At 45.7% G+C, this 11,950-nt stretch overlaps 1 protein-coding gene across 2 annotated transcripts; it reads left to right on the top strand.

Moving 5' to 3' along the window:
* Positions 1 to 7,060: 7,060 nt before the first annotated feature.
* LOC143037484 (uncharacterized) lies at positions 7,061 to 9,993 on the top strand. Of its 2 annotated transcripts, none has more exons than XM_076205770.1 (2): positions 7,061 to 7,244; positions 8,607 to 9,993. In XM_076205770.1, exon 2 carries the CDS (start codon positions 8,640 to 8,642, stop codon positions 9,795 to 9,797), a length of 1,158 nt encoding a protein of 385 aa, XP_076061885.1. In that variant the 5' UTR covers positions 7,061 to 7,244; positions 8,607 to 8,639; the 3' UTR covers positions 9,798 to 9,993. The 2 variants fall into 2 exon arrangements, with proteins under 2 accessions (XP_076061885.1, XP_076061886.1); XM_076205771.1 differs by lacking the exon at positions 7,061 to 7,244 and adding an exon at positions 7,324 to 7,459.
* Positions 9,994 to 11,950: the final 1,957 nt, after the last annotated feature.

Raw genomic sequence — 11,950 nt, 5'->3', positions numbered from 1 at the left:
AGAATGTCTGTTAGAAAATGAAAAGATAGTAGTGTATAAAAGAGGGCTATTGCCACCGGGCGAATTGCGAGCGATTAGGGGCTTATTTGTTGTCGTGGCTTAGGAGAACTGGACCGGGAGCTTGGAGGGCAGCGCTTGACGCCGAGGTTAGGATTACCAACGGGGTTAGGATCACCAACGAAAGTTTAGAAAATGGTAGGAGGCGTAGTAGTAGAGAAAGGTGGAAAAACGGAAAAATCTTTAGTGGGAGGTAAACTGAAATGAGAAGATGTAGTAGAAGAGAAAGTTAGAAAGGAAGCGAATTTTAGTCGAAGAAAAAGTAGATGTTTGTGCGTGATTTGTGGCTCTGTTCGTGAGAGGTGTATGTGTGTATCTTACGAGAAGTGAGTTGATTTCACTTTCCGCGTGTAGAGGGCGAACCTGATAAGCCACAGGTGGGGCGAGCGTACCCTGATTATCCCCAGGTTTTGGGTTTGAAGTCCTTTTAGAGCTGATCAAGGGGCGGAGCGAGGGGGGGGGGGCAGACGGGCGGTGTACACCCGCCTGCCGACGTCAACGAAGAGATCAGTGACCAGAACGGGAGCGGCAAGGAGATAACTCCCCGCCGCCACCGCTGGCGAGGGCGAACCTGATAAGCCACAGGTGGGGCGAGCGTTGTCTGTTTATCCCCAGACTGGGTTTGAAGTCCTTTTAGAGCTGATCAAGGGGCGGTGCGAGGGGGGGCAGACGGGCGGTGTACACCCGCCTGCCGACGTCAACGAAGAGATCAGTGACCAGAACGGGAGCGGCAAGGTCCTGTTCTGGATTCTGGATTCCAAGAAAAGACCACCTCGCTTGCGCGGGATCGGGTTTTGTGGGAGGGGAAGAATGTCTGTTAGAAAATGAAAAGATAGTAGTGTATAAAAGAGGGCTATTGCCACCGGGCGAATTGCGAGCGATTAGGGGCTAGATTGTTGTCATGGCTTAGGAGGACTGGACCAGGAGCTTGGAGGGAAGCGCCTGACGCCGGAGGTTAGGATTACCATTGGGGTTAGGATCACCAACGAAAGTTTAGAAAATGGTAGGAGGCGTAGTAGTAGAGAAAGGTGGAAAAACGGAAAAATCTTTAGTGGGAGGTAAACTGAAATGAGAAGATGTAGTAGAAGAGAAAGTTAGAAAGGAAGCGAATTTTAGTCGAAGAAAAAGTAGATGTTTGTGCGTGATTTGTGGCTCTGTTCGTGAGAGGTGTATGTGTGTATCTTACGAGAAGTGAGTTGATTTCACTTTCCGCGTGTAGAGGGCGAACCTGATAAGCCACAGGTGGGGCGAGCGTACCCTGATTATCCCCAGGTTTTGGGTTTGAAGTCCTTTTAGAGCTGATCAAGGGGCGGAGCGAGGGGGGGCAGACGGGCGGTGTACACCCGCCTGCCGACGTCAACGGAGAGATCAGTGACCAGAACGGGAGCGGCAAGGAGATAACTCCCCGCCGCCACCGCTGGCGAGGGCGAACCTGATAAGCCACAGGTGGGGCGAGCGTTGTCTGTTTATCCCCAGACTGGGTTTGAAGTCCTTTTAGAGCTGATCAAGGGGCGGTGCGAGGGGGGACAGACGGGCGGTGTACACCCGCCTGCCGACGTCAACGAAGAGATCAGTGACCAGAACGGGAGCGGCAAGGAGATAACTCCTCGCCGCCACCGCTGGCGAGCGCGAACCTGATGAGCCACAGGTGGGGCGAGCGTTGTCTGTTTATCCCCAGACTGGGTTTAGAATTCGGAAGAGTAGATTCAGTGGCGATGCGAGGGAGGGGCAGACGGGCGGGTGTTGTATGGTCTCTTTCCTTCCAATCACAACTCTGAAAACAGAGAATTACGCGATTGGGAATTGTGTGTAAATGTCAGAAGTGTAAACTCGCTCACCAGCGTCAGCGAGAGGCCAGCGTTTGGTTGCGGGCCGGTCGGACAGAAAGGTGTCCCAAGTCTCTCCGTCAACCAGCCTGCGGTCAGATTGGGCGTACTGAGCGAGACGATTGGGCCTCTTCTTTGCTAGCGAGAAAGTGTGCATGTGCCTCTTTTCTTCCAAGCACTACTCTGAAAACAGAGATTTACGTGACTTGGGAAATGTGTGTGTGTATTTGTATTGGTGTAAACCCGCCTGCCGACGTCAACGTAGAGGTCGGCCATGCCAGACCGGCGGCAGCTAGGAGATGTATCTCCCAGCCACCACCGGCCGGCGATGATACTTGGAGCTTGTTGAGAGAGCTGGTTGAAGAGACGTCCGACCTCTAGGAGCGCTGTGTTGAATCTGTCAGGTCCTGTTCTGGATTCTGGATTCCAAGAAAAGACCACCTCGCTTGCGCGGGATCGGGTTTTGTGGGAGGGGAAGAATGTCTGTTAGAAAATGAAAAGATAGTAGTGTATAAAAGAGGGCTATTGCCACCGGGCGAATTGCGAGCGATTAGGGGCTAGTTTGTTGTCGTGGCTTTTAGGAGAACTGGGCTAGGAACTTGGACGGTGGCGCCAATGCCGGGAGGAAGAGCATATTATATCACCAACGAAAGTTTGGAAAATGGTAGGAGACGTAGTAGGAGAGAAAGGGGGAAAAACGGAAAAATCTTTAGTGGGAGGTAAACTGAAATGAGAAGATGTAGTATAAGAGAAAGTGAGAAAGGAAGCGAATTTTAGTCGAAGAAAAAGGAAGTGTATATGTTTGTGCGTGGGATGCGGCTATGTTCGTGAAAGGTGTATGTGTGTAATTTACGGTTAGTGAGTAGATTTCACTTCCCGCGTGTAGAGGGCGTTCCTGATTAGCCCCAGGTAAGGCATGAGAATTCCTGTTTTACCCCAGGTCGGGTTTGAGTAGCGATATTATTATTATTATTATTATCATTATTATTACCATTACTATTATTATTATTACATTATTGCGGTTATCACCAGTCAAGCTGGTGAAGGGGTGTGTTACTTGTTGGTGCGGTTATACACGTTTTATCGTGTACACCGCACGTGGGACGGGCGCAGCTGACAGATAGTCTGTACGGTGTGGTCTAGGTGTAATATGTTGTATCAGATGTTTGTGTTTGGCGTGCAGTTTTTCTAGGTGTCTTGAGTGAAGTTTGTGTTTGTGTTGGTTGAGTGGACGGATGTTGGAAATTTGGTGTAGAGACTCAGTGGTTCTGAAGTCGCTCCATCGCGAGCCCGTGATGAACTGGACAGCGGCATTCTGAACCTTCTGATGCTCGTAGTTATTGGTGGCACATGTCAGCTGGCTTAGTCCCGGGGACTGGCACAGAATCGGTCTGACGAGGGCTAGGTACAATCGACGTTTGGTTCTCAGTGTTGCAGTTTTGAAGCGTCTGAGCTTACCCAGCACAGCCCTAGCTTTCGCTCCCTGCTTGCGGAAGTGTGGGGTCCAGGTAAGGCCATTATCAAGTGTGCTACCCAGCACACGGGTATGGTCCTTCGCTGGGATGTTTGTGTTGTTTATTTTAAGAGGAGTGTTTGTGATTGTTCTGTTGGTTCGTTTGCAGCGGAAGTGTACAGCATTGCATTTCGACGCGTTGGTCTTAATGCGCCACTGTTGCTCCCACGCGTGTGCCCCGTCTAGGATGTTTTGCATTACGTGTAACGCTCCCTGCAGCGTTTTGTGTCTGCTTATGTGGTTAGTGTCGTCCGCATACGAAAGAGTTAGAGCCTGGTTGCGAGGATAAGCCGGCTCTGGCAGGTCATTCGTATATAGATTGTACAGAGTGGGGGCAAGGACTGACCCTTGCGGCACTCCAGCCTTCGGCACAAAAGGTTGGGACAGACAGCCCCGCCACTTTATTCTAATTGACCTGTCGTCCAGGTAGTTGCAGAGCAACCTTGTGAACGGCAGGGCAAAGTCGAAGTTGTGGTACAATTTGTACTTAAGGCCTTCGTGCCATACAGTATCGAATGCCTTCTCCACATCCTTACAAACCAAAATGGCCTTACCAGGACGACCGTCTGGCGGTCTTTGAACCCATTGAGTGATTATGGATATTACGTCTTCTGCACCGCGCCCCGGCCGAAAACCAAACTGGCAGTCCCTCAGCACATTCTCCGTCTCTAGGTACACGGTCAGGCGGCGGCTTAAGACGTGCTCGAACACCTTTCCAAAGTACTCCAGAAGGGAGATGGGCCGATATGAAAGGGGGGCGGAGGCGGGTTTCTGGGGTTTAGGAATGAGGATGGTATGGGAGGCCTTGAATAGTTGTGGGAAGTACCCAGAGGCTAGTGAGCTGTTATATAGTGTCGTCATGTGTGAGATTATGTTGTCTGGCATACGTTTGAGTATGTGTGCATCGATGCCTGAAGGGCCAGGGGATTTTAGTTTTAATGCCGAGATAACCCCCTTTACCTCCTCCAAAACGATGGGGCAGATAAGGGGATCATCCTCATCTAACTGAGAGAGATCAACAGTCTCGTCGGGAATGAGGTCACTACAGCTGTTCATGAAGGAGTTAACACTGTGCAAGGTGCTAAAGCAATGTGGTCCTTGCACAGGATGGGGCTTAAAGACCTCACTCCATGCTGACGCCAGAAGGTCAGTTTGCTGTTGGGGAGTGCATGCAGAATGGTTTAGATGGTTGTAGACCTTGAATGGAGGTACAGAGCACTCCTCCAGCTCACGTTTGAGGGACCTCCAGAACTTGGAAGGGTCCTTCTCACAGGCGCCGGAGAGCGAGGCCATCAGTTGCTCCTCCTCTCGATGTGAATCGATGTAGAGGGACTTCCTCAGGCTACTCTGTAGCCAGTGCATGTCTCTTAGGATGGCTACACGAGCCTCTAGGGGTGCTTGTAATAGATCTGTAGATCTGTTCTGTAGTGCGATGCGTAGTCTGTTAGTGCGCATAGAAGCGGTGAACGTGGCAATCTTTCGGTGCTTTGTTCTAGGAATGTGCTTTTTTACAGCGTTTTTTACAAACTTTGTAAGTGAGCGCCATTCCTGCTCTATCGCCGCTTGTGGAGTGTTGTCCATATTTGTGTTGGTGTATGTCGTGAGAGTGTTTTTGAAGCCTTCCCAGTCGGCCTGACTGTAACGTAACCGAGGCTCACTGGGGATAAGGATGGGTGAGGTGGAGATGCGAAGGATTAAGGGTATGTGGTCTGAGAGGGTGGGGGCACCGGGTGAGATAGTGGAGTTGAGGAAGAAAGCTCGGCTGTTGGAGAACACCAGGTCGGGCTTACCCTGCAATCCATGACCTATGAATGTGGGAAAGTCCGGACCTAGGAACTTCAGCCGGTGAAGTATAGTAAGAGAGTGTAGTTGCCGACTCATTGAGCTGCTGTTGTGCGTTCCAGGGCTCCAAGCAGCATGACTGCAGTTGAAATCGCCAATGAAGAAGGTTGGGATTTTGTATGACATCACCTTGGCAATGTCAACAAAGGGGAGGAAGGGGATACGGGGAGGGCGGTAGAGGGTACAGAGGAGGATGGGACCGCGAGTGGTGCTTAACTTGATCGCGAGCATCTGCTCATAATGAAATTGATCAAGTATAGTTGCCTGGAGGGACTTCCTGGCCAAAATACAGACGCCCGAGTGCAAAGCAAGACCCCGACTCCAAGTGTTGAAGCCTTGAATCTTGGGAAGAGAGTCGGGGGCTGGATCACCCATCGAAGTCCTTTTAAAGGAGGCTGGCGGGAACGTGAGGAGCTTTCCAAGTTCCTGATTGGCTGACCGCTGGCTGGTCGGGACGTCCTTGCGAACTACGCACTACGGGAACTTGGAAGGGCTACTCCGAAGATTTCTTTGTTCAGTGTGTGACGGGTCGTAGGGTGCGTCACGTCACTACAATAGTAATTTCCTGCAAGAACAAGATCACTAATTATACTACTGTAGTGGCTTACATAACCAAGAAACGGAACTTTTATTCACATTTAAAAGAAACTGAGACAAGAGGGTACAAAGGCACGTAGGGTTAAAGGCCAGCTGCAGATGAGATTTGTTTTCAATCATTGGTTATTATGATCATTATTATAATAGTTTACCTAAACGGTAGACAACCTAAGAAAGGATAAATTAGTGCAAATAAGTGACATTTTCTAATTGACGTTAATGATATTAATTACCGAGCCATTTTCTCGTCCTTGGGCTAATGATTATAAATATATAAATATCAAACGTATCAATCGATAACGAAAGGGCGCAACGGGTATAAACAAAACAGCCTGTCGGGATCTAAATCAAAGTCCCAACCGGTACAGAATTTTCGTTGTAACGATTTTTGTCCGGTAACTTCCTGTTACAGCAAGGGATGGGGGGGGGGGGTGTAAGGGAGTGTGTGATTCACCATGGTCTTTGGATCACGTGTTGGACTCGTGATCGACAGCTATTTCCCTCACGTAAGAGAGCTCAGTGCTCGTATATGACCGATCTATGGGTAATGCTGTGACCTTACACGCGCACACACACCCCAACTCCCCGCCCACAAGAGTTGGAGTAATAACCCGCAGTGCAGCGATACTGAAATTATTTCAGCCCAGGTGTGAATGATATTTTGACGCAGTCTGTTGGGATTTCTCCCCGTCGTCTCTTTTTCTGCATGGGGGGACGGACGAGGGAGGGGGGGTGTCACCGACTAAATGAAGCGGCCTTGCTGTGTCTTGCTGCACTGTTTCTGACCCAGGGCCGTGGGTGAGATGCAGGGATGATCCGTCATCCAGGAGGAGCCAAGAAAAGAGGGAGGAAGGGGTGGTGAATGAGAGTGGAGTATGTGGGGATGAAATGGGTGGGAGTGGATTTATGCCTTTGACTTTGGCTACCTCCCATGTAAGGGGGGGGGAAGCCCTTGGTAGTATGTGCGTATGTAACTTCCTGTAGCAAGGTAGTTTAAGAAGAACAGTCTCTACCCTCTCCCGTGCATAACTTCTATCTTTTCTTATTCTGGGGCATCAAAGAATGTCTACATAATAGCGGTTGTTAATTTTTTATACTAAATACGCATGATTTTTTTAGGAGGGCTAACATATATGAGTCACGTGCCCACGAAACGTGTATGATGCTGTGTTTGTGTTTGTGCGCCAGAAGTGAAATTACACTGTAGTGACGGATGTGATAGAAATAATCGTGATAATCTAATACGACAGTTTACGCTAAATTTCCGGCAGTTTGGTAGACTAGTATACAGTCCTCTTCATTCGTCCATCCATTTGGCTATTTGTGTTGTAAACAAAGCAAGCCTTCTGTCAAACTTCGTTCTTACACTTTATTAAGTTTGTTGGCGTGTACTATCCTCACTCTTCTAGGTAAACTACTATGAAGTTAACTTAAGTTTTAATAAGATGGCGCTGCCAAGATCATATGATATCGCCCCGTAAAGATTGGCTCTGCAGCTGTCAAGTACGGTTTCCCATAATGATAATGATTTATGGGAAACCGTGATATTGATTATGATAATGATTATGATAATCATTAATGGTCTAATATTCCAGATCTTTATCAAAGATGTGGTTTTAATTAGGTAAGTTTGTAATATGTCAGGTCAATGTGGCAGTAAATTAAATGAATATAATATTCCCTAGGGGCACTTGGTGTTTTGAACAACCCACTGGAGGGGCTTCAGGGAAGTGAATAAGAAAAGTGGGAAGTATCTTAGTATGGAAGGGTTTAATTGAGACACGATCCTTTTCCAGTAAAAGTGTCAGGAGTCAGAATAAGAGGAAAAGTATACAGTACACAAAGTCAAAGGGATAAATGTCATAAGCCAATAGCTTTTATTTATTTCTTTAGGGTAACTCCTCATTCAGACCCACTCCACCCCCACATTAAGGGATCATCCCTATACTGTTGTAGAAATATCCAAACAGATCATTTCTCAACTGCCCTTAAGATAGGCTGTCATCTGTATTGAGACTTTTCAATTTCCTTTTTTTTTTTTCTTTTTTTTTTCTTTTTTTTTCTCTATGAGATATCTATTTTTCATGAAGTCTGTTTTCAACTCGATCACAGTAAACAAATGATAATAGATCCTAGTGTTTTTGGCAAAATATCAAGCATTTGAAATGACAGCCAAAGTGGAGGCATCTAATGGGTGTCAGAACAGAAGGCAAGTTGGTAACACCAAAACATCAGAAAGAATTTGCAAAGGATATAGTATTTTGTATACCATCCCTAAATATTCAGTTGTATGTCTAACATGGAAAATTATAAATAGTTACCATAATTTGAGGAAGGCCATGACAGATTCTCTATATCTACTATTATTATTCTTTCTGTATGACTAATTCCAATGTCAACAACTCATTTCTATCATATCCTCGGCCATGGCTATTTCAATGTTCGTTGACATTGTATTACCACCCAAAAATTTCTTGTTCAGTGTTCCCATTTCTTTTCTTGCCTTCAGCAGTCTGTTCCATTGCATTCTTGAAACCCTCACCCTTTATAAAATACCTTCCCCTCTGTACCCCATACTGGTAATATATTTTGACTGCCTAAGTTTTGTGCAGTCAATATTTTCAGGACTTAAGTGACATTCTGATGGACCTTATTGACATTCATCCCCAACTTTCTATTTTTGATATATTTTTCCATAAATTATTAATAATTTAAGTATTAATCTTATGTATATACTTTATTTTTATTTTTTATTTCTTCTTTTGCAACAGATTCCTCCATGCAAGAGTAGACACGTGGAAAAAATGGAGAAATCAAAAGAATATGTACAAGATCATCCAGTGTCCATGGAAATGAAAAAGGAAGTCGTAAACAGTGATAACTCAACAGAGGAAATTGAGATGCAGGAAAATGAGGAAGACGATTTGGATTCCTCATTAGAAAGCCAAGATAACAAAGGAAACTCAGAATCGAGGGGAACAAGGAGAACTAGAAGACATTCTACAAAGAAGATTCACCGTTGCTTGCAGTGTGATACCACATTCACCCAGGCAGGGACTCTCAGGGTACACAGTTTGATCCACACAGGTGAGCGACCTCATAAGTGCAACCAGTGCGGCAAATGCTTCAACCAGGCAAGCAATTTAAAGCAGCATATGGTTATACATACAGGAGAGAGGCCATACAAATGTAGCCAGTGCGGTAGTGCATTTAAACGTTATACGCACTTGAAGTTGCACATGATGACACACACCGGGGAACGACCTCATAAATGTACTTACTGTGACGCAGCTTTCCTTCAGGCCAGCGCGCTTAAAGACCATACGTTGATACACACGGGAGAAAAACCTCACAAATGTAACCAGTGCGACGCTGCGTTTATTCAGGCAAGCAGCCTCAAACAACATCGCTTTGTCCACACCGATGAAAAGCCGTACAAATGCGATTATTGTGATTTGAGTTTTGGTCATCGTTACTCCAGAAAGGCCCATCATTTAAAAGTTCACCATGTCACAGACACACGAGGGAAAAAGCTGAAATACAAATGTTGTTATTGTGAAGCCATGTATTCTACACTTTTTCAGCTCAAGAATCATACTTTTAAACATACAGGTGAAAAGGCATATAACTGTGCACAGTGTGATGCTGTTTTCAGTCAGGAAAGGAAACTCAAGAAGCATATTGTATTACACTCGGAGGGTTACGATTATTTCTGTGATCAGTGTAATGTGGGATTTAAAGATATTACTGAACTGAAGTTTCATATTAGGACTCATAGTGCAGGAAGAAGAAATACTAGTCATGCCGTTTGGCCAAAAAAATATAAGAGTTATAGGCATGATTCACACAAAAAGAAGCACAAGATGAAGAATATTGAAGAAAGCATAGCACAGCTTACTAAGGAAAATAAAGCTTTGGTCCTGGAACTTGTTGAATATCTAAGGAATGCTGCAAGAACTTAGATAAACAAATTTTAATTTTTGCTTTATATAATTTATTTGTTAATTATATGAATGCTTAAATATCCTAGAAATACGTTGGAGATAGAGAAAAAAATAGGGCAACGCATGCATGCTAAAATCTAGTGTGATAGCCAAATATACCGTACTCATCAGAACAAAGAATGTTAATAAAAATCTTAAAGAAATTCTTTCTTTTTGTCATCATTTTTGTATTGAAAAAATTAAACAATTTGTATGTTAGAGTGCCTGTATAGTTGCTCTTTACAAGGGAAAAGGGGACAAGTGTGAATGTAGTAGTTTTAGAGGGATTAGCTTGTTAGTGTAGTTGGGAAGGCTTATGGGAGGATCTTGATTGAAAGGATTAGGAGAGGAACAGAAGGAGTAATTGGTGAGGAACAGTGTGGATTTAGGACATGTAGAGGTTGTGTAGATCAGATCTTTGTGGTAAGACATATCTGAGAAAGCTATAGGAAAGGGGAAGGATGTTTTTTGGGCTTTTATGGATTTGGAAAAGGCTTATGATAGGGTAGACAGAAAGGCACTGTGGGAGGTTATGCAGATATACGGGATAGGAGGAAAGCTTCTGGGAGCTGTCAAGAGTTTTTATGAGAGTAGTAGAGCTTGTGTCAGGATTGGAAATGGAGAGAGTGAGTGGTTCGAGGTAAAGCTGGGACTTCGTCAAGGATGCGTTATGTCGCCCTGGCTGTTCAACTTATACATGGATGGGGTGTTGCGAGAGGTAAATGTAAGGGTAGTGGGTCAGGGATTGGAGATGGTTAAAGAAAATGGAGAAAAGTGGGAGGTGAGCCAGCTGTTGTTTGCAGACGACACTGCGCTTGTGGCAGGATCGGAGGAAGGATTGAGGAAGTTGGTGGCAGAGTTTGGGAGAGTATGGGATAGAAGAAAGCTAAAGATAAATGTGGGTAAAAGTAAGGTGATGAGATGTACAAGGGGTGAAAGTGGCAGTAGACTGGAAGTGAGTATTAAGGGAGAGCGACTGGAGGAAGTGGATAGTTTTAGATACTTGGGTGCAAATGTGGAGGTAGAATGTAGATTGAGAGAAGCGAGTAAATGCCTTGGTGGATTAAAGAGTGTAATGAGGAATAGACATTTGGGAATGGATGCTAAGAGGAGACTGTATGAAGAAGTGATTGTGCCAACAGCACTGTATGGGGAAGAAACATGGAACATAAGAGAAGAAGTTTGAATGTGTTTGAGATGAGGTGTCTGAGAAGTATGATGGGGGTTACTAAGCTAGATAGAGTAGGAAATGAGGAGGTGAGGAGAAGAACAGGGGTGGAAAGGGAGTTGGGAGATAGGGTTGATGAAAGAATATTAGGATGGTTTGGACACATGGAAAGAATGAGTGAAGAAAGACTAGTAAAAGAGGTATGGAAGGCAGATGTGGAGGGAGTGAACATGAGGGGACATCCTAGGATGAGGTGGATGGATGGGGTGAAGGGGGCTTTGGGGAAGAGGGGAATGTCTGTTGAGGAAGGACAGGAGAGGACAGAAGACAGGGGTGAATGGAGAATGGTTGTATATGGAAGATGTTGTGATGCATGAGGTGGAATGGACGGGGGGATGGGGGGTGAGATAGTATGTGTGAGCAAAATTTGACGCAGCCCGAAGGGATTTCTCCCCGTCTTCTCCTTTTATGCAATGGGGGGGATGGAGAGGGGGGGTCGCCAATTTAATGAAGCGGCCTTGCTGTGGATGTGCTGTGTCTTGCAACACTGCTTCTGACCCAGGGCAGTGGACAAGGTGCAGGGATGACCCATCATCCAGGAGGTGCTAAGATAAGAGGGAGGGTGGAGGGGTGTGGAGTGTATTCAGGGATGGAATGGGTGGAAATGATTTTATGCTATTTCCTTTTTGGCTACCTCCCTTGTAAGGGGGAAAAAGCCTTGGTATATGTATGTATGTATGTTAGATGAAAAATTCATCACATTTCCTGCTTCACCTTTTAGCTTGACTTGGAAAAGCAATGCATGAATCAGTTGTTTTGTCATTCCCAAGACTGTGGCCAAGCAGTCATGCCTCCCTTGAGGCATGACGAATGAGGTTTTCCCACAAATCCCTTATAGAGTATATACTGTGTTGTTGGTGTGTGATTGTGTACAATACAGTCTTCCATAAATCCAATCAGATGC

Source organism: Oratosquilla oratoria, chromosome 22 (genome assembly GCF_046742065.1).
Source record: "Oratosquilla oratoria isolate Oo_2021 chromosome 22, ASM4674206v1, whole genome shotgun sequence".
In the NCBI taxonomy this organism is placed as follows: domain Eukaryota; kingdom Metazoa; phylum Arthropoda; class Malacostraca; order Stomatopoda; family Squillidae; genus Oratosquilla; species Oratosquilla oratoria.
The sequence above is the reverse complement of the archived record's forward strand: the minus strand, read 5'-3'. Positions and strand labels throughout refer to the sequence as shown.